General features: G+C 46.0%; 1 protein-coding gene across 1 annotated transcript in view; it reads right to left on the bottom strand.

Moving 5' to 3' along the window:
• Positions 1–432: 432 nt before the first annotated feature.
• Positions 433–27,485, bottom strand: part of COX11 (cytochrome c oxidase copper chaperone COX11) — a 52,258-nt gene continuing 25,205 nt past the window's right edge. Inside the window, exons 3-4 of the mRNA XM_069200028.1 lie at positions 9,729–9,854; positions 433–1,096 (exon numbers count right to left, since the gene is read on the bottom strand). Coding sequence (XP_069056129.1) covers positions 902–1,096; positions 9,729–9,854 — 321 coding nt within the window. The 3' untranslated portion in view covers positions 433–901. The remainder of the gene's footprint in view (positions 1,097–9,728; positions 9,855–27,485) is intronic.

The raw sequence follows: 27,485 nt of genomic DNA, 5'->3' as shown, positions 1-27,485 counted from the left end.
TTTTTATTTTTGTCGATTAGAAAATAAACAAAGAAAAAAAAAAAACATCTCAGTCCATAGCAGCAAGGTAGGTTTTAAAACATTTCTTCCATTGTGTCCAGTTTAGAGGAGAGGAGAGGTGCCCAGCAAAGCGAAGAATGGTGAAGAAAATACCCTTTCTATAGAAAGACATCAAGAAGAGTTATCAAATATTATGTGCTTCTGTGTAATGAGATAAGTGAATTGCTGCCCTCATTGTATGAAATAGTGAAAAACGAGTCTTAAGCAACTAAATTAAAGGCTGTAATCATATTAATTCTCACCGTTACAGTTTTTTCTATGCCGATGAGTCAAAGGTTTAAAACATAATCACAAAATAAGAATGCACCAGGAGTATTCTGTGCACAGCAAATCTCCTCAAACAGGGTCAAAGAGTGACAAACACATGAGAAATCAGGTGGACTCCATGTAATTTATTATAGAACACTAGAAGTGGTGCCGACAGCATCTCGCCCAGAGAGCATCTGCCAGGGCTGAGAACTCCAAAAGCTTAAAGCAAAATACATTCCATTATAAGAGAAGCACAGTACGTGTCATGACAGTCTAAGAACCATCTGTAGGGAAAAAATACAATCATATCTCTTTGTTTTACAGTTATTCACTTCTTGCCATGCTTTATTCAGCTACACTGTGAATTGCCTAAGGATTAAAAGGTCTTCTGTACAAACGAAATTATCTTATAAGAACATTTTTGAATATCAGAGACTGTTTTAAACTCAACTTCATTTTAAAATGTTTCAGGCACATTGATTTCCCTCTTCGTTTATTGTTCCCTCTTTGTCAACAGGCTTATGTTTGGAAATGAGGTAGCATTCTTCTTTCGTTCTAGAATGTTCAAGTATGCAGGGAGCATATGCCTGTGCTAATGTTGGTTATAACTAAATCCCGGAAGTGGCAACGTAGTTCCTTCTTTTGCCTCAAAAAATGTATAAGAAAGTGTGATGGTGTCAACTCTGGCCATTCGTGGATCTTCCGCGAACTCTGGATCAATGAAGAAGAATACTGGCATGTCCACCTCTTCATGTGGGTTGAGTCTCTGCTCTTCAAAACAAAAGCACTACGAGAGAAAAAAATGTATGCGTTTACAAGAAACATATTTAAACGGATTATGTTTTATGGCATTTTCGTTTATTACCATTATATGTAAGGGAATAAAGAAAAAGCCATTCTAAATGTTAAAGTATGTGTTACAATGCTGTCTGTGACGCACATTCAAAACGGTCTGTAGAGGGCCGAAAAAACTATGGGGTTGTTGGGAAACACCCGGATGAAATAGTTTCAAATACTGTTAAGAGGCGAAAGCATGCTCCAGCTCTGAACACAGGCTGCCCGAGATGGAAAAAGGCAGATGTTGCAGCAACAGCAAATAGGAAGCAGGCAGAGCAAAACGGTAAATGAAGTAGGGCATGAAAGTAAATCAAATCAAATCAAATCATTAACATTTATAAAGCGCGCTACTCACCCGTGCGGGTCTCAAGGCGCTAGGGGGGAAAGGGGGGGTTATCGCTGCTCGAACAGCCAAGTTTTTAGGAGTCTCCGGAAAGCGGAGTGGTCCTGGGTGGTCCTGAGGCTGGTGGGGAGGGAGTTCCAGGTCTTGGCCGCCAGGAAGGAGAAAGATCTCCCACCCGCCGTGGAGCGGCGGGTGCGAGGGACGGCAGCAAGTGCGAGGCCAGCGGAGCGGAGGGGGCGGGTGGGGACGTAGAAGCTGAGGCGTCTGTTGAGGTATTCCGGTCCCTTGTTGTGGAGGGCTTTGTGTGCGTGGGTGAGAAGACGGAAGGTGATCCTTTTGCTGACTGGGAGCCAATGCAGGTGTCTCAGGTGTGCGGAGATGTGGCTGTTGCGGGGTACGTCGAGGATGAGGCGGGCCGAGGCGTTTTGGATGCGTTGCAGGCGGTTTTGGAGTTTGGCGGTGGTCCCGGCGTAGAGGGTGTTGCCGTAGTCCAGGCGACTCGTGACAAGGGCGTGGGTCACGGTTTTTCTGGTGTCGGCGGGGATCCAGCGGAAGATCTTGCGGAGCATGCGGAGAGTGAGGAAGCAGGCGGAGGACACGGCGTTGACTTGCTTGGTCATGGTGAGAAGAGGGTCCAAGATGAAGCCGAGGTTGCGGGCGTGGTCTGCGGGGGTCGGTGCGGTGCCGAGGGCCGTGGGCCACCAGGAGTCGTCCCAGGCGGACGGGGTGTTGCCGAGGATGAGGACTTCCGTTTTTTCAGAGTTCAGCTTTAGGCGGCTGAGCCTCATCCAATCTGCGACGTCCTTCATACCCTCTTGTAGGTTGGTCTTGGCGCTGGCGGGGTCCTTGGTGAGGGAGAGTACAAGTTGGGTGTCGTCGGCGTAGGAGGTGATGATGATGTCGTGCTTGCGTACGATGTCGGCGAGGGGGCTCATGTAGACATTGAAGAGTGTCGGGCTGAGCGATGAGCCTTGAGGTACGCCGCAGATGATCTTGGTGGGTTCTGAGCGAAACGGAGGGAGGTACACTCTTTGGGAGCGGTTAGCGAGGAAGGAGGCGATCCAGTCCAGGGCCTGGCCTTGGATCCCGGTGGAGCGTAGGCGGGTGATTAGGGTGCGGTGACAGACGGTGTCAAAGGCAGCCGAGAGGTCGAGGAGAATGAGGGCGACTGTTTCACCGTTGTCCATCAGGGTTCTGATGTCGTCTGTGACTGAGATGAGGGCGGTTTCCGTGCTGTGGTTGGTTCGGAATCCGGTTTGTGAAGGGTCGAGCAGGTTGCTGTCTTCCAGGAAGGTGGTCAGCTGTTTGTTGACGGTCTTTTCTATTACCTTGGCTGGGAAAGGTAGAAGAGAGATGGGGCGGAAGTTTTTCAGGTCGCTTGGGTCAGCCGTAGGTTTCTTTAGTAGGGCGTTGACTTCAGCGTGCTTCCAGCATTCGGGGAAGGTAGCAGAAGAAAAAGAAGAGTTGATGACGGTCTGGAGGTGCGGGGCGATGATGTCGTCGGCTTTGTTAAAGATGAAGTGCGGGCAGGGGTCCGAAGGGGCGCCGGAGTGGATAGAGTTCATGATGGATTTGGTTTCTTCCGTGTTGATGTGGGTCCAGTTGTTGAGGGTGATGTCCGGGGAAGCGGGTTCAGTGGTGTATGGTTGGGTCTGGTGTCCGAAGCTGTCGTGGAGGTCGCTGATCTTGCGATGGAAGAAAGTGGCGAGGGATTCGCACAAATCCTGTGAGGGCGTGACGGCGTTGGCGCTGGCGCTGGGGTTGGAGAACTCTTTGACGATGCTGAAGAGTTCTCTGCTGTTGTGGCTGTTTTTGTCTAGTCTGTCGGTGAAAAAGTTCCTTTTGGCAGTGCGGATCAGGTGGTGGTGTTCGCGTGTAGCGTTCTTGAGGGCGGTCATGTTGTCAGCGGTGTGGTCCTTGCGCCAGGCCTTCTCAAGGGCACGACAAGTTTTCTTTGATTCTTTGAGGGTGTCAGAGAACCAGAGAGGTTTTTTGGTGTTGGTCTGTCGATGCGTGCGTTTGAGGGGAGCAAGGTTGTCAGCGCAGTTGGAGATCCAGTTTGTGAGGTTGAGAGCTGCGTCGTTGGGGTCGGTGGTGAGGGTGGGTTGGTTGGCGGCGAGAGCGGAGAAGAGTTGCTCTTCAGGGATCTTGTTCCACTGTCGATGAGGGATGGGTTGAGTGTGGAGGTGGGAGGTCTTGCGTCGGAATGTGAAGTGGACGCAGCTGTGGTCGGTCCAGTGTAGGGCAGAGGTGTGGCTGAAGAAGACGTGTTTGCTGGCGGAGAAGATAGGGTCGAGCGTGTGTCCGGCGATGTGGGTGGCGGTGTTCACCAGTTGTTTGAGGCCGAGGTTGGCGAGGTTGTCGAGCAGGGTGGTGGTGTTGGGGTCGTTGTTTTGTTCCAGATGGAAGTTGAGGTCGCCTAGGAGGATGTAGTCCGGTGAGGCGAGGGCGTGCGGGGAGATGAAGTCGGCGATGGCGTCGCTGAAAGAGGCGCGAGGTCCGGGTGGACGGTAGACGAGGGATCCTCTGAGGGTGGTCCTTGGGTCGGTGCGAATCTGAAAATGCAGGTGTTCAGCGGCGAGGGGGGGGGTCTTCGGTGGAGGTGGTGACGATGATGGAGTCTTTGAAGATGATGGCGACACCTCCTCCTACTTGGTTGGTGCGGTCTTTTCTGGAGATCTTGTAGCCTTCGGGGATGGCGGTAGCGATGTCTGGAGCAGAGGAGGCGTTCATCCATGTCTCCGTGATGAAGGCGACGTCCAGGGCTGTGGAGTCCAGGAGGTCCCAAAGTTCAACGGCGTGCTTGTGGACGGAACGAGCGTTGATCAGGATGCACTTGAGGTGGTTGATGGCGCGTGGGCTTGTGGTCGTGGTAGTTGCGTGGTGGAAGATGCGTTTGCAGGAGTTGCAGGCGAAGGGCCCATGGGTGCGTTTGGGGTGAGCTAGGAAGCAGGTTTTGGAGCGCCCTGGGTTGAGGGCGTGGAGGGTGGTGGGGTCGTAGCGGATCAGCGGGGCTTGGGGGAGCTGCAGCGGCAGGGGGAGCGACCTACCCTTGGGTCAAGGGTCGCTACCACTGTCGCGCAGCGGCCGCCATAAGAGGTAGGAGGGGGGGGGAGGGGTCAGCTGGGGGCGAATGGGAGCTGGGGGGCGGGGGCGTGCAGGAGGTCGCGGCGGGAAAGCGCGAGGGAGGGGGGGGACAGGTAGAGTGAGAGGAGCTGGGGGAGGGGGTTTAGGGTGGAGGAGGGTGAGTGTTAGGAGGTTTGGAGATTAGGGAGAGAGATAGGAGTAGGGTTGTGAAGATAGGGGAGGGGGGGTTGTAGAGGTGGGTGAGGGAGAGAGGTAGAGTGAGAGGATAGGGAGATAGGTAGTAGAGGGGGTGGCGGGAGGGGGGGAGAGATAGAGAAATAGATAGAGAAAATAGATAGAGAAGTCGATAGATAGGGAAATAGATAGATAGACAGATAGGTAGGTAGGAGGAGGTGGAGAGAGGGGGAGTTAGATAGTGAGATAGGGAGCTAGAGAGATAGGAAGATAGGAGGAGTGAGGGAGGTAGATAGCGAACGGGTTAGCTAGGGGTGAGAGAGGGGGAGGCGAGTGAGGGAGGGGGATGAGGAAGGAGCAGGAGGGCAGGCTCGGGGGAAGAAGACGGAGGAGGTAGAAGAGCCGAAGACAGGAGGACAGGAGGACAGGAGAACAGAAGACAGAAGCACAGAAGATCGGAAGAGCAGAAGAACAGAGAAGAACAGAGAAGAACAGAGAAGAACAGAGAAGAACAGAGAAGAACAGAGAAGAACAGAGAAGAACAGAGAAGAACAGAGAAGAACAGAGAAGAACAGAGAAGAACAGAGAAGAACAGAGAAGAAGAACACAGAAGCACCGAGAAGAAGAACACAGAAGACCGGAAGAACACAGAAGAACAGAAGGGAAGAACAGAAGAACAGAAGAGAAGAACAGAAGAACACAGAAGAAGATTGCAGAGGGGGAGCGAGGAGGAAGAGACAGAGAGGAGGAAAAGAAGCAGGAGCAGGAGAGAAGGTGAGTGGCGCCGGGCAGGGCGAGGGGCTGGGAGGAGGGGGGTACTTACAGTTAGGTGGGTCTCAGGAACACAGGAACTCGGGAACTTGGAGGAGCTGCAGCGGCAGGGGGAGCGACCTACCCTTGGGTCAAGGGTCGCTACCACTGTCGCGCAGCGGCCGCCATAAGAGGTAGGAGGGGGGGGGAGGGGTCAGCTGGGGGCGAATGGGAGCTGGGGGGCGGGGGCGTGCAGGAGGTCGCGGCGGGAAAGCGCGAGGGAGGGGGGGGGACAGGTAGAGTGAGAGGAGCTGGGGGAGGGGGTTTAGGGTGGAGGAGGGTGAGTGTTAGGAGGTTTGGAGATTAGGGAGAGAGATAGGAGTAGGGTTGTGAAGATAGGGGAGGGGGGGTTGTAGAGGTGGGTGAGGGAGAGAGGTAGAGTGAGAGGATAGGGAGATAGGTAGTAGAGGGGGTGGCTGGAGGGGGGGAGAGATAGAGAAATAGATAGAGAAAATAGATAGAGAAGTCGATAGATAGGGAAATAGATAGATAGACAGATAGGTAGGTAGGAGGAGGTGGAGAGTGGGGGAGTTAGATAGTGAGATAGGGAGCTAGAGAGATAGGAAGATAGGAGGAGTGAGGGAGGTAGATAGCGAACGGGTTAGCTAGGGGTGAGAGAGGGGGAGGCGAGTGAGGGAGGGGGATGAGGAAGGAGCAGGAGGGCAGGCTCGGGGGAAGAAGACGGAGGAGGTAGAAGAGCCGAAGACAGGAGAACAGAAGACAGAAGAACAGAAGACAGAAGCACAGAAGATCGGAAGAGCAGAAGAACAGAGAAGAACAGAGAAGAACAGAGAAGAACAGAGAAGAACCGAGAAGAACCGAGAAGAAGAACACAGAAGCACCGAGAAGAAGAACACAGAAGACCGGAAGAACACAGAAGAACAGAAGGGAAGAACAGAAGAACAGAAGAGAAGAACAGAAGAACACAGAAGAAGATTGCAGAGGGGGAGCGAGGAGGAAGAGACAGAGAGGAGGAAAAGAAGCAGGAGCAGGAGAGAAGGTGAGTGGCGCGGGGCAGGGCGAGGGGCTGGGAGGAGGGGGGTACTTACAGTTAGGTGGGTCTCAGGAACACAGGAACTCGGGAACTTGGAGGAGCTGCAGCGGCAGGGGGAGCGACCTACCCTTGGGTAAAGCATCTTAGGGAAAAAATGTCAAGTAGAAGGGACAGAGAGTGAAAATACTATCAAGTGGTATAGAAGGGAGATGAAGTAGAAGAATCTGTTTGGAAAAGGACTAAGACAAGTGAAAGGTGAGGAAGTGGGAAAGAGGGGTGGAGAGTGGGGTTAGGCAAATAGGGCAGAAAGGGTGAATAGTGAGAGATCAAAATGCAACTGGGAAGGACAGGAAGAGCAAACCATGCTGAGAATGAAGTGTCACTGAACATCCAGGGAAAATAAAATAGGGTGGAAAGGCAGGAAAGCATAGACATGGAACAAGAAAAACAGTTAGAAAGTAAGCAGCAAAAGCAGAGCAGAGAGGGAGACTAGAGGAGAAAGAAGAAAAGTAGGGTGAGCCTTTTACAAGGATTTACAAGTGTCACATTATGCAAGCACGTGTTATAATTGTAGAGACCACAATTCTACACTTTTTATCGTTTAGGTCTGTGCTTTCAGTGGAAGCAGGTTGTGGCTTGTTCCAACCTCTAGCTCGCAAACCAATCTTGTACCGACAGCAATGGAACCTAGGGCGATATAACAGGAGACCACCTCTGCTCTCACTGCACCACTAGCCTGTGGGAGTGATAGCTGATGTGCAGCACAACATGGGAATCATAGCAGGATCTCTCTCTCAATCCTACCATCAAACACATGGTTTGTAAGGCTCTCCCCTCACTTCCTGACCACTACCCATACTAGGTGGCAGCAATGGGCTCTAGTTTCTCAGGTGCTTAGGCCCACAGAGAAAGCAATAGGTAACTAGGGGAGAACAGGGAGAAGAAAAGTGTTAGTGCCTCAATTAGTGCTATCTTTAAGGAGCCATCCAGTGAACAACGTCACACTACATTTCAAAATCCCAGCTGACATCATCATACAGTGCAAATTATTTTTGGGCGACTGAAAGATGCACAGTTTCGTAAAGAGAAGTGTGTTTTATATACAATTGATGGCCCCTTTAACAAGACGGGTAGTGTTCTTGAATACTTAAACATATTCAGGGCCACTGGAATTATGGGATTGTGCGGCTGCAAAGTTTGCAAATAAACCGTCATCTGCTGCATAATCTGCAGATTGTAACTAAACAATTGTTTCTAGCTCAAATGGTTAAAAAAGCTTCTAAAATCTCAGCAACACATGTTGCAGAGCAGCAGAATGCCATTCACAAAGGCTGACTGGCCCACCTCTCTGTTGCTCACTGCTGTTTGGGTGTTATGGTGGAACTAATGGGGTATAATCTATGCCCAGACAGTGTTAACAGGTGTAAAAATGACAACATAATGAAGTAATACTAGCAGAAAAATGTACTGCATTGCATGCCTAATTTGCCTTTCCTAGCTGCATAATTTAATCAACTCTGCCGCATAAACTGGTCCTCTCCCAGTGCATAATTCCAGTGGCCCTGAACATGTAGAGGAGGGCCTTGGGATAGGGAGCAGCATCCGGATCCCATGGATCAGTACCTAGTAATCAGAAATCTATTGTCAAGAGAGCATTCGATTTTCATAAGTGAAAAATAACTTAATGATTGCGCTAGTATATGCCCATTCATCAAAGCAGTTTTGTCGACACAGTGAAAACAGCTTTTCGTTGCATGTTTACTATGGCTTGTTGCTTTTCTCAATATCAAGTATGCCACATTTGTATACAAAAATCACCAAACCCTTTTAAACTTACAAGGCATACCTCATAACATAAACATAAGATTTTCTCCATGGTAAAGGCACTTTTCCTCGACATGTAATCAATCCTTACTTTTAGGCTGCAGCTCAGCCAAAGCACAATGGTGTTCTGAGAAGCCACTGGTGAAGGGGGGACACATTTTGTTTTACCCCGTACACAGATTAGGATCTTCTTTTCAGAGGAGTTAGCTTTCAAAACGTTCTTTAACATTCAACTGTCCAACAGCTTTGGATGAGGTCTGAGGTGTTCAGTTAGAGGTTTTTTTCCCACTTTTATGATCATTTTGGTATTGTCAGTGTAACTGTAATAGGTAAGCTTGAAAGAACTGTGGTGCTCAGAAGTAGAGACAGGTACACACTGACGAGAAGAGGGGTGATCTCCGAGCCTTGAAGCACACCTATGGATTATGCTGAATAGAATGGAGCAGGACTATTCGAACCTTGGCCACAATGAAAAACTTGATTAGAGTAAGGGCCGTATGCTGGATTAATGTGATGCAAGGAAAAATGTGATCCAAGTCAAAATTAAATTACCAATTCGGTGGTGCTTAGTCTTTGGAGTTGTGGTTGGTGATAAAAAAAAGTCAAGCGAATCAACAGTGTTTGTGAGTTCATCCGAGATGGCAATCAAGGAATCCGGTTTGGCTGCCTGAAAGGAGGTTACCTTGCTGAAATAAGACCGATATTTAAGAAAAAGATACCTTTTTTTTAAAAAAAACATACCCATAAAATCCTACAGGAAATTGATTTGCCATTTGCCAAAACCAACTAGTCAAGTCCTTAAGGCCTGATGTAAGATACGTTTTAGTTCACCGGGGAACTATTAATGAAAGGGACTAATTAAAGATTGGTAAGGAACCAGAGGACGCTAGGAGGATGCTAACATGGGGGATGAGGAGATAATGGGTCTGCTGGTGATCATTCCGCCTAGAGCCATAAATGTGTGGTTTATCTGTCTTTGTACAGTATCACTTGCCTCCCATATACTAGTTGATTTCTCTATGTCAGACTCTCAGGTTAATGGTGCACAAAATAGACACAGCAGTTGGCTGCTTCTTCCTATTCAGTTGGGAATACAATTCACATCTCATTAGGATAGCTGGGGTAAAAATATAGTTAACATTTTTGGAGTAGGGAGGAAATCTAGTAAAAAAGTAACAGAAGCATTTCTGCAAAGAGTTGATGGTACAGGTTTTAGGAGTGTTCTAAACCTAGGTACTACTGCTGCTTCAAGAGACAATGCTGTCATGAAAAAGGTACCGAGGCACCTCACCTAAACACAGCACAAATAAAAAAAGTATGTATCTAAAATATGTATGTACTTCTTTATACCTGTATTTTATTGAAGTATTGTCCAGCATCGAAAGGTACCACGTTGTAGGTAGAAATTCCAATTATGGGCTTATCAGTGGGATTCTTTGCTTTGTAAAATGCCAATGCAGTCTCTCCAGGAACCAGCTAGAAAATAACAATGTATTATTAGTTATTTCACAATCAATTACTCTCAAATGCAGCATAGTAATGAAAATATTACTACTCCAAACTTATAAACCATTTACCAACAATCACTCAAAACAGCCTCACCTTTTAGCATGTTTCTCACACTTTCCCTTTATCCCCTCTTTTGCCTATTCCTTATGGTGCACACATGACAGAACACGCCCTTTAAGGACATGTGGTAAAACTGACATATTTTCATTTGCATCTTCAACTAGTCTTCAAAAGTAAAATTTCTTCACTTTCCCAACAGGCGACACAACAGTGAATACAACCTTTATGTGGGTCCTATAAAAACCACCACTGTTTACGGCAGGATGAAACTTTGGGCTCACATTAAAGACAACATTTAGAAATTAACCAGATCTCTTCTCCCTTTTCAGGTTTCGCTAATAGCTTCACTACATGAGTTTAATTTATCCTGAATCAATCCACTTCTCATAGAAATTATAAAAAACAACACCTGATAAATGCACAACTAGAGCACTGTTAACAGGACCCCACAGTGGAAAAAGAACAACTAATCAAGCCTTCGCCTTCCTTCAACTGGGAAATGGATCCACTGGAACACTAGGCTTGATCCCACATGACTCTCAGATCTTACAAGATAATTTCCCTAGCACCTTTCTTTCTCTCCCTGCCATGAATACCTCTTTCTTACTTTGTTTTTTCTCTAGCCTTCTTTCTGCACTTTCAGCCCTTTACATGTTCTTGGCTACCACCATTTTTAAATTCCCTTTATAAGAATATGTATAATAATGAATAAATGAATGAAAGTATGAATGAATGTTATAAAGAGTGATATGTTGTAATCAGGAATTCGGCGAGCATCACAATTGACTGATTACTTTTAAATAGAAATGGACATCAAGAAAGAAAGTGCTTGAAAAACATGATATAAAACAGTGGGAATTGCACAAGTTTATACATATACTTACATTTATGTGGCGGGGTAAGAGCAAAGATCAAGAGACATGGGTGATCTTGACCAGTCTGGATTAAGTGGGGTGGCTGCCAAGCTTTAGAATGCACTAAGCTAAGTCATCTGTGATTAAGTGGAGTCTGGTACAAAGAAGGAACAACTGCTTTGAGAAAATATCCATGCTCTCTGTTTGGTAGGAAGCAGAGGGGAAAGATATTCTCTGAAGATGATGGGCAAGTTATATTCCATAAACAATAAGGTGACCACATCGGAGAACCAACACATTTTATTCACAAAATCAATTACAAATGTATAAAGGCTAGGCTCTAAAACAAAAAAAACAACTAATATACTAAACTTTTTTTTAATATAAAGTACACATTTTATTGACCATACATGAACATACCAAATGGTACACCACCAATTAGTTTTGCTGAACATGCCACTGTGGCCACTGGAGAAACATATATACCATCACAACATAGAAAGAATAGGTTCCCCCTTGTAGCATACAAAGCGGATAAACCATACTTTCCAATATGCATTTCCTTCAATAAGTATGCTATGGACTGATCCCCCTGATTCAACAAAAAGGAGAACACAAAGTGTTATTATTCCAGCACTATCAGTATAACACAACGTAACCAAGCCTGTGCCATAGAAAAAAATGTAACTTGAATGTCAGAGGACTAGGGGTGAAATCTACATATACTTTTAAGTTTAACTGATCATTACAAACTTGCCCAGGTAGGTGGACATTAGGGAAAAAGTGAATGGGACATTTCAACATCAAGTATGCAAGACCTATGGCCGTACTGAGTTTGGATGTAGAGAGAACCCCTCATTTCCACTCAAAAGGAAATGTTAGTTGCTGTGAGGTTGCAAATCTGCTTGTCTTCAGAATCAATTTTTGATTGGAGATCATCGCTTTTCCAGACAAACTTTATCGGTCAGGTCTCAGGGATAGGACTTTTTTTTTTTTTAATCTAACCCTTTAGGAGGATCTAGGGCATTGTACAGTGCTCTCAAAAACAAAGGCTGCTTTGGTTGGAGTATATTTGTCAGTCTCTCATTGTCAGATATTGCCTCTTTTTCCCTCTTGATCCCTCATCCGCCTACCATCAGATTAAATTACATCCATCTTCGGAAGACCTGACATCTTTTGTGACTCCCATGAGGGGCGACATACAAATTTTGGAGGATGCCATTTGGACTTGCATCAGCAGCCTCTGGCTTTCAGAGAGTTATGGTGCGTATTGTGGGTGACCTAGGAGCGGTACGCTGTTTCCAGTGTGTTTAATGTTCTTGAGAAGTTTCACTCTCAAATTCAGAGCAATGTCCATAATGTAAAAGTACGATCTGGTATTTAGGCAACACTAAGACTAATAGTGACGTCAAATCAAAGCCTAATTTAGTGAACACAATTTGCAACCTTAGTTCTCCATGAAACAAGGAAGAAGTAGTGTCATTCCTGGGCATGGGTGACGTTTATAGTGAATCCATAGCCAACCTTTCAAGTAAAACTAGAGAGCTGCATAAATTGTGTAAAAGGGGTGTGGAATTTCTGTAAAGTTCTGAATGTCAAAAAGAATCTAAACAACTAAAATGATTTGAGGAAAGCACCTGATCTCAAGGCCTTTGTTGCAGGGATATTGCGTGGTTTAGATTGGTATGGGTCGTGACAGAAGTAGTGGAAATCCTCTGGGGGCAGATGTGAGAGTCCATTCAAGGCCAACAGCCAACTGTGCTTTCACATGCCTATGCCTGCGCCACAGCGCTAAGTGCTAAGTGCTTTTCACCCTCATTAATTTTGTTCAATGTATCTTTGTTGTGTGTATGCTAATACTTTATCTATCAACTCACATAATTAAGTGTTGTCTAGCTGGATAGAGGTGTCTCCCTTGTCAGGTGGTCCTTTTATTGCATCTCTAGGTTTTAGGATTTATGGTCCTCATATTACCTTTCCCTTACTCTTTTCTGGTGAGAGACTTTACACCGTGTTATTAACTTCACCAATGTCACTGATTTTGATTAATTCCTTAGTCGCCTTTTTAGTGCATCAGTAAATGAAAGATCATTAAGTAAGCGGTTATTAAAGCACCAAATGATTATCCTATTCAGGGTGTGGGGTGGAGTACATAATCTATGGAACATGTTCTGAAATACTACTCAATGGCAGTAGAGATACACATCTGAAAGCTTACGTAGGAGACAAAAAGTATGTCTATGTGAGTGTAAGCATCAAGGGGTCATGCAAAATGCTTCTAGTTAAGTGTTTGGGTGGTTGTGCCCACTTGAATAACCTTCAATAATGGAGTGCAGAACAAGTTTCAGGAATTTCTTGTACAGTGTCTAGTATTTTATTGCATATAAATGTAAAAATATGTATAGTCACCTACCTGGCTATGCTTCTACCTCCACCTCACTGGATATACTGCATAGGCTTCTAGTGGCTAAGAGGATTACTTTTAAATCTTTATGTCATGTTCATGGAGCTTTCCAATATACTGGACCTCTTTACTTCAGGAAAAAGCATACTTAGTATGCTCTTAATTGTACTTCTCACTCTACTGAGGTATATCTACTGGTAATACCAAGGTTTAATCAGATTAGCCTCAGAGGCAGGGCCTTCTTGGTCTCATCTGCCAAAATTGTGGAACACACTACCAGTAACAATATGCAAAACATGTAAACAACAACATTCCCAGAAATCCTTAAAAGCCTGACTATGTGCCAACAGTATTCACAGAGCTGTCGCCTTTAATTAGCTCGATATTCCTCTTCAGCACCAGGGCAACTTTATCAGTATTTGAACGTTCTATAAAATCTCTAACACAACAGAAATACAGAAATCTTCCCCACTCCGACATTCAGGTCTATTTGCCATCTTAAAAAAAAAGAAAAAAAGGATATATGACGTGTTGTTAAGGCCCAATGTATTTATCATCAGCAACGACGGTGGCTACAGAGTAGAACATTTACCAATGTGTGTCTGCCCTCATTACCTTTTACATCTAAGCAGCGTGAAGGAGAGTCATCTATAGCAGAATCACCACCACTCTTCAGTTATTATTGCTACCTGCAAAAGCATTAACCGCTCGACTCAAGACATCCATAATTTACGATGCTCTATCTTATTGATGTTGATCTCACCAAAAATGGTATATCACACATTTTAAGTACAAAAGGAGCCAGGCCACCTTCACAGAGTTATGAAGACTCTTTACATTTAAGGAGATGATGTTCCAGCCTTCCATTTTGTTTTTAAAGTAGTGTTGGGCTGGTTGCCTCCTGAAGCAATTTTACACTATACTTTTTGATTGTTGCATTCTAGGTAACAAAAATGCTTTCCCATTAACCTTGTGTCCCTGTAGGGAGGACCTGGGGCAGTATATGCATGTACCTCACCAGGCAAAGCATTCAAGTGACCCAACTGTGTCTAAAAAAGCAAGAAATCTATAACAAATTAAGAGGTACTACAAAGACGAACTACAAAGACCAAAAATTCAGGATGAAGCATGGGCTAAATAATGAAGCAGCTGGCCACGGTGGAGAAAATCTTGTTCTGAAGGTCAGAAGCCTCACCCTGTCACATACAACACGAAGGTACAGAGCACTAAACCAGGACCAGGCACACACATCTCAGCATCTACTTTTGCAAGGAATTTCTCCAGCAAACAATGTGGCCTTTTGTCAAAGGGACATACGGGTAACGGTCTTCATATGAAAGAGAAGACAGGACCTAGCTCTAGCAAGGAAAACATCCCCATTTCAAATGCAGAGGTCAGTTAACAGCCCATGAACTATCAAGCACCAACTAATCCAATCGAGAGTCAAGGCATTTGGAGAAAGTGAAGAATGAGGTCAAAGGAACAAACAATTAGTATGAAATCCCTGCTCTTTTCTAACTAAACATAGGTCCTCCCAATTTAAGGGATAAGGCGCTAGCTCCGGAAGATGGTGCATCCATATCCTCAATAAAGTCCCTCCAACACAGGAGAAACTGCCCCCAAGTGCTTTGCACATTATTCCTTCATTCCTTATTAAATGTGATCATGAGGTTTCTTAATGTCTGAGAAAGATGTATGTGACACTCGCCTTAGTGCAGGTTAATAGGTGTGATTTAATCACTGAATGGATATGAGTTTCTGAACTAGCAAGTATACACATGCCAGTCTTAAGGCAGATCACGGCTAATATGAGTCTCTTTGCTTCACATCTTGAACAGGTTAAATGTGTTTGCATGTGGTCAATGGTCACATTCTTCCTACTGATCACATTATAATGACCAGATAGGGAGTGTTCAATTTCCTGTCACACGGTAGATAGGCACCTGCTTGCAGAACGGATTTTACAAGTTTTTAGACACTGGAATTACAAAGAAAACACAGTTTTTGTATGGTTCTAATGTAACTAATTGAACCATTGCCTTTTGTCTGTTTAACAAATGAAGATCTGTGTGGGAAAGTGTGGGGCAGCGCTGCCCTGGGGATGATGAGTCCCCAACCGCCAGCCTGTCCATGGCGGTAAACACCGCCATGGAAAGGCTGGCCGTAAGGGGGACTCGGGGTGCCCCTGAACTGCCCATGCACGTGGTATGGGCAGTGCAGGGGCCCCCAGGCACAGCCCCATCGCACATTTCACTGCCCAAATTTCGGGCAGTGAAATGCACGACAGGTGCTGCTGCACCCACTGCACATCAACATTGCCACCGGCTCGATTATGAGCCCGAGGCAATGTTGATGTAACTTTTCCGCTGGGCCAGTGGGCGGAAACGCGGTTTCCATTCGCTGGCCCAGCGGAAATGTCAAAATAGGGAGCCACAAATACCGCCAGCACTGGTGGTATTGTGGCTCCACGGCTTCCGCTGTGTTTTTGTAAGACTGACAAAGTCATAATGAGGGCCTATATCCCTAAACAGCAGGCACAGGCGTGTTCATTTAAAATACATTAACTAAATCTATTAAACACAGACTAGGCTCCATAGGTATGGACTGTGGGACAGTGCAACATGTTCATAATGTGCAAAGTCAATTGCAGATTTTATGCATTTAGCTTGGACTTGTCCAGGTGTATCGGGCTTCTGGTGTGCTGTGTTCCAGGAGTTTCCTGGCATTGCTGGGATAAGATAAAAATGTACCAAGTGCTAGCAGAAGATTTACTACTATAGGTTGGCTACATCGTGGCAAAGCACAGAGTGGCAATGCGCTGGGCACGTGGTCCGCCGCCTACCCTGCAGGAGTGGCAGATGGACATGGCCTACTGTAAACCGCAATCAAACATGTATAGTGAGCTCTTGCCAAGTTGCAGCCACCCACGCAATATATGGGGGGCTGTATCAAGCCTACCTTGTAAGAATGGGTGTGGTGTCGACAGGGGTGGACAACTGACACTTCGGAGACAGAGAGGGAGGGTGGTACCCCTGGGTGCATGGTGTTGACCAGGGGATGCCCAGACTTTGATGCATTCATTGCCTGTTTTTCACTTTAACAACTAAAGGTGTTTAGTGCCGTGTGATTCCAATATCATTGCAACCTCAATGGCTGTGGATGTATTGGAGCAAAGGAACATAGCTGTGGTTGCCGTGGCCATGCTACTGTATAGGACGTCAACCTGTCATACTATGAACTTCATTCAATGTTAATCTGCTGTTACAATCAAAGTTATAATCTTTGAGGTATGATTCTGGAAGCCTATTGATGTGCTGCTTTATAACGTAATTTGTCAGTATGTTGGAGACTGTGATGCAAGCAATAAAGTTATAAATATTTTTTTTATTATTTTTTTTTTAAATAAAAAGCCTCCCAAAATGTTTTTTGTTGGATTACCCAACAGGTAATTACCCACAGGTCACCCACCATGCCAAATACATGACTATGGGCCAACATTAAGTTGTTTTGAGGATGTGGGCCCAAACCCAAAGACCATTTGCGTGCAGTGGTGCTGGAAAAAGTTCAGACTGTGGGAGCTGCCATCAATGTTACATCGCTGAACTCATAAGGATTCTAAAATTCTAAAAAAAAAAAAAAAAATCCAAGCATCACATCAAGTGTATTGATTTGTTTTGATCACTTTCAAATCCTTTTTTCCATCACACTTCAGAATTACAAAAGGAATATGCTTCACTCAGGCTTTCCTAAATGCTGATATATTCTTATGTATTTGTACAGTTTATTTATAAGTACTTAAATTGTGTTGTGTATTAAAAAAAATGACATCCCATCTTTCTTTTCGCACTCCCTATATCCCAGCAAGATTGTCACAAAGTTCACTTTACAAGGTCCACTCACTCTGAAGTCAAAGGAAGGAAAGTAAATACCAATCTCCACATTAAAGGAATAAATAGTAATCAGAAGGCATAGCCTGCCAGTTGCCATGTTTGAAGTGCAGCAAATGTGACAAAATAAAAACAAAAAATTGAAGTTATCTTAATTGCTTGTTCAACTTCTGAACTCTAGCATGGTTATTTTGGGGGTACTAAAGCACCCCTCCAACTCTTTTGCCAGCACCAACGTTTGTGTGCCATCTGCATACATTTAAAATCTCATGCACATTAGTTGAAGAAGTTGAGCATAAGGAAACACATACAGATTTAACAGCAGGAGGGAGTGGAGCCTTGTGGGTAACACCTCATCCAACGCCTACAAGACACCAGAATCCACGAACACGCAGTCTGGTGAATCTGCTTCTTCCTGACTGGAAGGACCCAGTCAGTCAGCCAGGCATTGTATACCTTAGATTCCCGTGATTTCATCTACGGATTTCCGCAAGAACCCTCCTTAAGCCTGGCTATCTTCAATGCATACATGATCCCCCTAGCCAGCATCATCCTCCCTTACAACATTAACATAGTCTCCTACCCCAAGAACATGCAACTCACTGTCTTCCTCACTGATGAGACGCCCAGTGCCAATGCCCGCATAAATGAAATTTCCCACTGTATGGAGACCAACTGTCTGAAGTTGAACACCAACAAGGCCAAAATCATGACTTCTGGGAAGAGCACTTGACCATGAGACCCCAATTGGTGGCCAACAGAGCTAGACTGATACCCCCACCACCCACAGAATTAACCTCAAGATAGTCACTGAAAGCAAACTCGACTTCACTGTCCAAGTCAATGCCATCACCGCCTCATGCTTTCATACCATGAAGATGCTGAGGAAGATTTCTGAATGTCTCCCAATCAGCAGCCGGAAAACGATCATGCAACCCTTGGTCATAAGCAAGGTGAACTACGGGAACACCCTCTATGCCGAGATCAACAAAAAGTTCACCAGAAGGCTGCAGATAATTCAGAACTTTGCAGCAAGAATCACCCTCAAAATCTCATGCTGCACTCACATCACACTTGAAGGATTGCCTCTGGGTCTCCATACACAAACAAGCACAATTCATATTTCTCACCCACTCATTCAAGGCCCTACATAACACTGGTCAATAACACGTCAACAGTAGCATCTGCTTTCATAAACTTTCTACACACCTCGACTGGTCTGGACTTCTATTTGCACATATCCCACACTTATGGAAAATCAGATCCGGTGGCTTTTTAAGAAGTCTCACTAGGCCCTAGGTTTGGATAGGCTCACGCCTGTTCAGAGCAAGGATACCCTACCAGGTGAAAGTGCACTCAACAAATAAAACACAATTAAAGACTCTGGGCTTAGACTGAAACAGTGATAACAATACAAGTTGGTGGCAGTAAGTTACATATAGGGTTAGCCATTTTAGAGCATGCCAGAGAGGCCCACATACTTCAGTCTGATGGACTATTTAATGTAAGCGATAATATCATAAGTGGTCAAAAGGTCCAACAGGACCAGGGCCCACTCATCTAGCCTGACCACCAGTGCTACGTTAATTTGTCATGACAGTAGCTAGTTTAAGTCTGACCCATAGTATTGGCATGTAAGGGCATGTAGGTACCTATACTTAGTAATAAGGACACAATCACAAAATAGGTCCAGTCAAGGTCTCAGTTAATTAATCCTTGGTCAACTCTTGTGTGATTGTAATGTGGAATCAAAACACGTTTTGGCTGTGGTGTTGGTTATATCTTTTTGTTTATTCTGTTTTTCTCGGTTACTGAAAGTTGTGTTTTTTTCTAATACATTAATTCTGTGCTTCTTTTTTAGGTTCTCTCTTCCTCAGGATCACTGTTCCGGGCATACCTCTCGAGAGAAAGAGATGAAGTCAGGTAAGTTCCTTGACCTCATTTTATAGTATGTTCCTCCACCCTAGGTGATATGTGCTTTTTCCTTTTGCTGTTCTACCATCACCATTTTTGCTGGGTGAGGTGAGTCTAGAGTAGAAGTTCTTATAATAAACTTGGTCTTTCTACTTTAAGTACAAAATGTGCATTACGTAGAATCACAGGTAAATGAAAAGAGGAGGGGGGAAGGAAGATGAGTGAGTAAGAGATTAGAGGGACAAGGTAGGATGTTTAAATATGCTTTTTTATGTTACTAATATTCCCCCTGATTATCCATTAGGTTCCTCATTCATGATGACATCATCCAGTGATTCCACTTCCTGACACATCCCCACCCCAGCTTTTTCATGACTGGGGAAAACGGGATAGTGAGAAAGAAAGTCAGAATTACCCTGGGAACATCCTGTACAGTGGCATACCTGAAATCAAAACGGTTATAGAAACAAATATCATCCTAACACTTGGATTATTACCTTTTGTAGGAAGTTGGATCTGTACGTACTATTTCAAAGTAAGAAATAGTGTGCACAGAGTCCAACTTCCTACATCGGTGGATCAGCGGTGGGGTCTAAGACTTTGCATTTGCTGGACTACTTAGCCAATACCTGATCACATGACTAAATTAAAAAAATTGTAATTAGAAACTGATTTTTTCAATTTGAGCTATTTTTCTAAATTTTTAAAAGTCCTGCTAGGGCCTTGTGTAAGCCCCCGTTAGCATTCATTTTAGAGTTTAAAAGTTTTGTAAAAGTTTGGATTAAGTTCTAGAAATAGTTTTAGATTCTTAAAAAGTATCCCAACTTTTAGAAAAGTAATGTCTAGCATAGATCTGAGGGTGGTGGAACTCAACCTCATCCCTTACCTGCATCTAGGGATGTCAGAGTTAAGGACTCTCTGTAAACTAAAATATATAAAGACTGGGTCAAACCCTACAAAAGTTAAGCTCCAGGAGCTTTTGGCAGAGTTTGCAAGAGACCACCCCCTCTGAGGATATCCCTACAGAGGGGGAAGCTAGTGAGCAGGAGGATGATTCCCTCCCTCATGTCCTAGTTAGGGAGGCCAGGATCCCTCAAACCCTGACTCCACAAGTGATAGTCAGAGATACTGGTTCTTCCACAGGGGAGTGCAGTAACTCTGGAGGCCTTGAGGGCAGCCTCAATGAAGATGACCTCCTGTTAGCCAGGATGGCCAAAAGACTGGCTTTGGAGAGACAGCTCCTAGCCATAGAGAGGGAAAGACAAGAGATGGGTTTAGCTCCCATCAATGGTGGCAGCAACATAAATAGGGTCAGAAAGGTACCAACATGCTAAAAATCCCCAAAGGGATTGTAACAAAATAGGAAGATGTTGATGACATCACCAAATGGTTCACAGCTTTTGAGAAGGCTTGTGCAACCAGAAAAGTAAACAGATCTCACGGAGGTGCTCTCCTTTGGGAAATGTTCACTGGAAAGTGTAGGGATAGACTCCTCACACTCTCTAGTAAGGATGCAGAATCCTATGACCTCATGAAGGCTACCCTGATTGAGGGCTTTGGATGCTCAACTGAGGAGTACAGGATTAGGTTCGCGGGGGCTCAAAAATCCTTGAGCCAGACTTGGGTTGATTTTGTTGACTTCTCAGTCAAAACACTAGATGGTTGGATTAATGGCAATGGTGTAAATGATTATGAACGGCTGTATAACTTGTTTATGAAGGAACACCTTTTAAGTAATTGTTTCAATGATAAACTAAATCAGCATCTGGTAGACCTAGGTCCAATTTCTCCCCAAGAATTGGAAAAGAAGGCAGACCAATGGGTCAAGACAAGGGTGACCAAGAATTCCACAGGGGGTGACCAAAAGATAGGGGCCACAAAGCCTCCCCAGGGGAAAAGTGTTGAGACAGCCAAGGGAAAAAGTAAAAGAGTCTTCTACAGGGCCCCAAAAACCTGCACAGGAGGGTGGGTCCAAAGCCTCTTCACAATCCTCATTTGGGTACAAGGGTAAAATCTTTGATTCCAAAAAGGCCTGGTGTAGCAGCTGTAGCCAGCATGGACACCAAACTGGAGACAAGGCATGTCCCAAGAAAGGTTCCACTTCAACTACTACTCCAGTTAGCACTGGAATAGCTAGTCTCCAGGTGGGATCAACAGTGTGCCCAGAACAAATCCGGGTTCACACTGAAGCTATATTAGTCTCGGAGGGTGGGGTGGACCTAGCCACACTAGCTGCCTGGCCGCCTAACATGCAAAAGTACAGGCAGCAGCTCTTAATTAATCGCACTAGAGTAGAAGCCCTGAGGGATACAGGTGCCAGTGTCACTATGGTGACAGACAAACTGGTTTCCACAGCACAATACCTGACTGGACAAATATATCCAGTCACCAATGCGGACAATCAGACTAAAGTACATCCCATGGCTATGGTAACTTTAGAATAGGGAGGGGTCACTGGCCTGAAACAGGTGGTAGTCTCTTTTACCATGCCAGAAGAATGTCTGCTTGGAAATGATCTGTAGTCCCCAGCATGGGCTGAGGTAGAACTCAAAACCCATGCAGCCATGCTGGGTATCCCTGAACTGGTGTGTGTCAAGACTAGGGCATAGTGCAGAGCTCAGGATGAGGATGAAAAAGAAGTGTTGGAGTCTGGTATAATGGCCTAACCTTCCAAAAGAAAAGGAATGAAAACTGGGGAACTTCAGCTTCAGCACAGAAAAAGAAGCATAACATCTCTTCTCAGGAAGAAGTTCTAACCACTGAGGGAACTGAGTCCATGGAGTTGGAATCTTATCAGGTTGAGCTCTTGGGCCCAGGGGGACCCTCAAGGGAACAGCTGTGCAAGGGGCAAGACACGTGTACCTCTCTTGAAGGCCTAAGACAGCAAGCAGCTGAACAAGGAATTGTCAGTGGAATACACAGGGTCTACTGGGGAGATGGACTCCTTTACACTGAGGCAAGAGATCCCAAACCTGGTGCCACTGAGAGAGTGGTAGTGCCTCAGGAGTTTAGGGAGTTCATCCTGACCTTAGCCCATGACATTCCCCTTGCTGGGCATTTGGGACAAACCAAGACATGGGAAAGGTTAGTGACCCATTTCTATTGGCCCAATATGTCCCAGAAGGTAAAGGAGTTTTGTGCCTCCTGTGCCACCTGTCAAGCCAGTGGTAAGAAGGTGGCCATCCAAAGGCCCCCCTCATTCCTCTTCCACTTCCACTGGTGGGGGTCCCCTTTGAAAGAGTGGGAATGGATATAGTGGGTCCACTTGAACCTCCCACACCATCAGGGAATCAGTATATCCTAGTAGTAGTGGATCAAGCTACTAGGTACCCTGAGGCAATTCCCCTTAGGTCCACTACTGCCCCTGCAGTAGCCAAAGCACTCATTGGTATTTTTACCAGAGTGGGATTTCCTAAGGAGGTGGTTTCTGACAGAGCTTACCTAAAACACATGTGAATGAGTGTGGGGTGACTTACAAATTCACCACACCATACCATACCATACCATACCACCCACAAACCAATGGTCTTGTTGAGAGATTTAACAAGACATTGAATGGCATGATCATGGGGCTCCCTGAAAAACTCAAAAGGAGATGGGATGTCCTCTTGCCATGCCTGCTTTATGCCTACAGAGAGGTGCCTCAGAAGGGAGTAGGGTTTTCCCCCTTTGAACTTCTGTTTGGCCATCCTGTTAGGAGACCACTAGCTCTTGTGAAGAAAGGCTGGGAGAGACCTCTCCATGAGCCTAAGCCAGATATAGTGGACTATGTACTAGGCCTACGTTCAAGGATGGCAGTGTCCATGGAAAAGGCAAGTAAAAACCTTGAGGCCAGCCAACAACTCCAGAAGATGTGGTATGACCAAAAGGCTGCTAAGGTTGAATTTCAGCCAGGGCAGAAGTTCTGGAGCCTGTGGCTTCCAGGGCACTTCAGGACAAGTGGAGTGGCCCTTACCCAGTTCTAGAGAAAAAGAGTCAGGTCACTGACCTGGTGGACCTAGGTACTAGCAGGACCCCCAAGAGGGTGATCCATGTTAACCGCCTAAAACTCTTCCATGACAGGGCAGATGTAAACATGTTAATGGTTACAGATGAGAACCAGGAAGCAGACAGTGAACCTCTCCCTGATCTCCTCTCCACTAACCCTAAAGATGGCATAGTAGATGGAGTGATCTATTCAGACACCCTCTCTGGCCAACAGCAAGCTGACTGCAGGCAGGTCCTCCAGCAGTTTGCTGAGCTCTTTTCCCTAACCCCTGGTCGGACACACCTGTGTACCCATGATGTGGACACACGAGACAGCATGCCTGTCAAAAACAAAATATTCAGACAGTCTGACCAAGTTAAGGAAAGCATAAAAGTGGAAGTCCACAAGATGCTGGAGTTGGGAGTGATTGAACACTGACAGTCCCTGGGCTAGCCCAATGGTCTTGGTCCCCAAACCTCACACAAAAGATTGCACAAGAGAGATTAGGTTCTGTGTGGACTACAGAGGGCTTAATTCTGTCACCAAGACAGATGCTCACCCCATTCCAAGGGCAGATGAGCTGATTGATAAATTGGGTGCTGCCAAATACTTGACAGCAGGGTACTGGCAAATAAGAATGGCACCAGGAACAAAAGAGAAAACAGCATTCTCTACACCTGATGGGCATTACCAGTTTACTGCGATGCCCTTTGGCTTAAAGAATGCCCCCGCCACCTTCCAAAGGTTGGCAAATCAAGTCCTTGCTGGCTTGGAGTCCTTTAGCGCAGCTTATCTTGATGATATTGCTGTCTTTAGCTCCAACTGGAAGGATCACCTGGTCCACCTGAAGAAGGTTTTGCAGGCCCTGCAAGCAGCAGGCCTCTCTATCAAGGCATCTAAATGTCAGATAGGGCAGGGTACTGTGGTTTTCTTGGGACACCTTGTAGGTAGAGGCCAAGTTCACCAACTTCAACCCGAGATCCAGACTATTCTGGACAGGGTAGCTCCAAAAACCCAGACTCAAGTCAGGGCATTCCTTGGCTTGACTGGGTACTATAGGAGGTTTGTGAAGGGATATGGATCAATAGTGACACCCCTCACGGAAGGTACCTCCAAGAAAATGCTTAAGAAAGTGAACTGGACCATGGACTGTCAAAAGTCCTTTGACACCCTGAAACAAGCAATGTGCACAGCACCAGTTTTGAAAGCTCCAGATTACTCTAAGCAGTTCATTGTGCAGACAGATTACTCTGAGCATGGGATAGGACCAGTCCTGTCCCAGACAAATGATGATGGCCTTGACCAGCCTGTTGCTTTTATTAGCAGGAGGTTACTGCCCAGGGAGCATCGTTGGAGTGCCATTGAGAGGGAGGCCTTTGCTGTGGTTTGGTCCCTGAAGAAGTTGAGACCATATCTTTTTGGTACTCACTTCATAGTTCAAACTGACCACAGAACTCTCAGATGGCTAATGCAAATGAAAGGAGAAAACCCTAAACTGTTGAGGTGGTCCATATCCCTACAGGGAATGGACTGTATAGTGGAACACAGACCTGGGACTGCACATGCAATGCTGATGACCTTTCCAGGTTCTTCCACTTAGAAAATGAAGACTCTCTTGGGAAAGGTTAATCTCAACCTATTTCGTTTGGGGGGGTGGGGATTGTGTAAGGAAATGCCTCCTTGGCATGGTTATTCCCTAACTTTTTGCCTTTCCTGATGCTAAGTTATGATTTGAAAATGTGCTGGGACCCTGCTAATCAGGCCCCAGCACCAATGTTTTTTCCCTAAACTGTACCTTTGTCTCCACAAATGGCACAACCCCAGCATTCAGGTAAGTCCTTTGTAACTGGTACCCCTGGTATCAAGGGCCCTCATGCCAGGGAAGGTCCCCAACGCCACCCTGGGGACCCCTCACTCAGCACATGCACACTGCCTTACAGCTTGTGTGTGCTGGTAGGGAGAAAATGACTAAGTTGACATGGCATTCCCCTCAGAGTGCCATGCCAACCTCACACTGCCTGTGGCATAGGCAAGTCACCCCTCTAGCAGGCCTTACAGCCCTAAGGCAGGGTGCACTATACCACAGGTGAGGGCATATATGCATGAGCACTATGCCCCTACAGTGTCTAAGCAAAACCTTAGACATTGTAAGCTCAGGGTAGCCATATGAGTATATGGTCTGGGAGTTTGTCAAACACTGACTCCACAGTTCCATAATGGCTATACTGAAAACTGGGAAGTTTGGTATCAAACTTCTCAGCACAATAAATGCACACTGATGCCAGTGTGTAATTTATTGTAACATACACCCAGAGGGCATCTTAGAGATGCCCCTAAATACCAATCCAACTGCTAGTGTAGGCTGACCAGTTTCTGCCAGCCTGCCACACACCAGACATGTTGCTGGCCACATGGGGAGAGTGCCTTTGTCACTCTGTGACCAGGAACAAAGACAGTACTCGTTGGAGGTGCTTCACACCTCACCCTGCAGGAACTCAAAGGCTCACCTCTTTTGTTACAGTGCCCCAGGGAATCCCAGCTAGTGGAGATGCCCCCCCCCCCTCCGGCCACTGCCCCCACTTTTGGGGCAAGGCTGGAGGAGATAATGAGAAAATCAAGAAGAAGTCACCCACCAGACAGGACAGCCCCTAAGGTGTCCTGAGCTGAGGTGACCCCTGCCTTTAGAAATCCTCCATCTTGATTTTGGAGGATTCCTCCAATAGGATTAGGGATGTGCCCCCTCCCCATAGGGAGGAGGCACAAAGAGGGTATAGCCACCCTCAAGGACAGTAGCCATTGGCTACTGCCCTCCTAGACCTAAACACCCCCCTAAATTCAGTATTTAGGGGCACCCCAGAACCTAGGAAACTAGATTCCTACAACCTGAAGAAACAAGAAGGACTGCTGACCTACAAGCCTGCAGAGAAGGAGGAAGACAACAACTGCTTTGGCCCCAGCCCTACCAACCTGTCTCCAACTTCGGAAACCTGCAACCAGCAACGCATCCGACAGGGACCAGTGACCTCTGAAGCCTCAGAGGACTGCCCTGGACTGAAGGACCAAGATACTCCTGTGAACAGCAGCCCTGTTCAAAACCAGCTACTTCTCTGAAAAAAAGAAGCAACTTCCAAAGACTGCACATTTCCCGCCGGAAGCGTGAGACTTCTCACTCTGCACCCAATGCCCCCGGCTCGAGATTCAGAGAACCAACACCTCAGGGAGGACTCCCCGGCGACTGCGAGCCTGTGAGTAACCAGAGACAACCCCGCTGAGCCCCCACAGCGACACCTGCAGAGAGAATCCAGAGGCTCCCCCTGACTGCGACTGCCTGTAACAAGGGACCAGGCGCCTGGAACCAACACTGCACCTGCAGCCCCCAGGACCTGAACGGACCAAACTTCAATGCAGGAGTGACCCCCAGGCAACCCTCTGCCTAGCCCAGGTGGTGGCTGTCCCGAGAAGCCCCCCCTTTGCCTGCATGCACCGCTAGAGTGACCCCCGGGTCCCCTCCATTGTTTCCTACCTGAAACCAGATGCCTGCTTTGCACACTGCACCCGTCCGCCTCTGTGCCGCTAAGGGTGTGTTTTGTGTGCCTACTTGTGTCTCCCCAGTGCTCTACAAAACCCCCCTGGTCTGTCCCCCCCCCCGAGGACGCAGGTACTTACCTGCTGGCAGACTTGAACTGGAGCACCCCTGTTCTCGATAGGTGCCTATGTGTTTTGGGCACCTCTTTGACCTCTGCACCTGACCGGCCCTAAGCTGCTGGTGTGCTAACTTTTGGGTTGCCTTGAACCCCCAACGGTGGGCTGCCTATGCCCCAGAACTGAGACTTGTAAATGTTTTACTTACCTCCTAATCTAACCTCTACTTACCTCCACCAGGAACTGTTGATTTATGTACTGTGTCCACTTTGAAAATAGCTTATTGCCATTTTTACAAAGACTGTATATGATATTGCTTTTATTCAAAGTTCCTAAAGTATCTAAGTGAAGTACATTATATTTAAAGTGTTTACTGTAAATCTTGAACCTGTGAGTCTTTTTCAGTATAAAAACCTATTGGCCTGGAGTAAGTCTTTGAGTGTGTGTTCCTCATTTATTGACTGTGTGTGTACAACAAATGCTTAACACTACCCTCTGATAAGCCTACTGCTCGACCACACTACCACAAAATAGAGCATTAGAATTATCTAATTTTGCCACTATCTTACCTCTAAGGGGAAACCTTGGACTCTGTGCACACTATTTCTTACTTTGAAATAGTATATACAGAGCCAACTTCCTACACCTTTGTTCTGACTCATCCAAGTGAGTGAAGTGTGGCCAGTGTATAGAACAAAGGGTCGTCCCTCTAAGTAATATCCAAGTTTCTCTATGGCTCATTTTATGGCTAGGCACTACTTTTCCAATATGGAGTACTTTTGTTCTTGTGGAAACAACTTTCAACTGATTAAAAGGACAGGGGGTTCCTGGCCTTTGTTATTCTTTGGTGACAGTACTGCTCCTAACCCC

The sequence above is a fragment of the Pleurodeles waltl genome, chromosome 7 (genome assembly GCF_031143425.1).
Source record: "Pleurodeles waltl isolate 20211129_DDA chromosome 7, aPleWal1.hap1.20221129, whole genome shotgun sequence".
Taxonomy (NCBI): domain Eukaryota; kingdom Metazoa; phylum Chordata; class Amphibia; order Caudata; family Salamandridae; genus Pleurodeles; species Pleurodeles waltl.
This window is presented reverse-complemented; position numbering and strand designations above follow the sequence as displayed.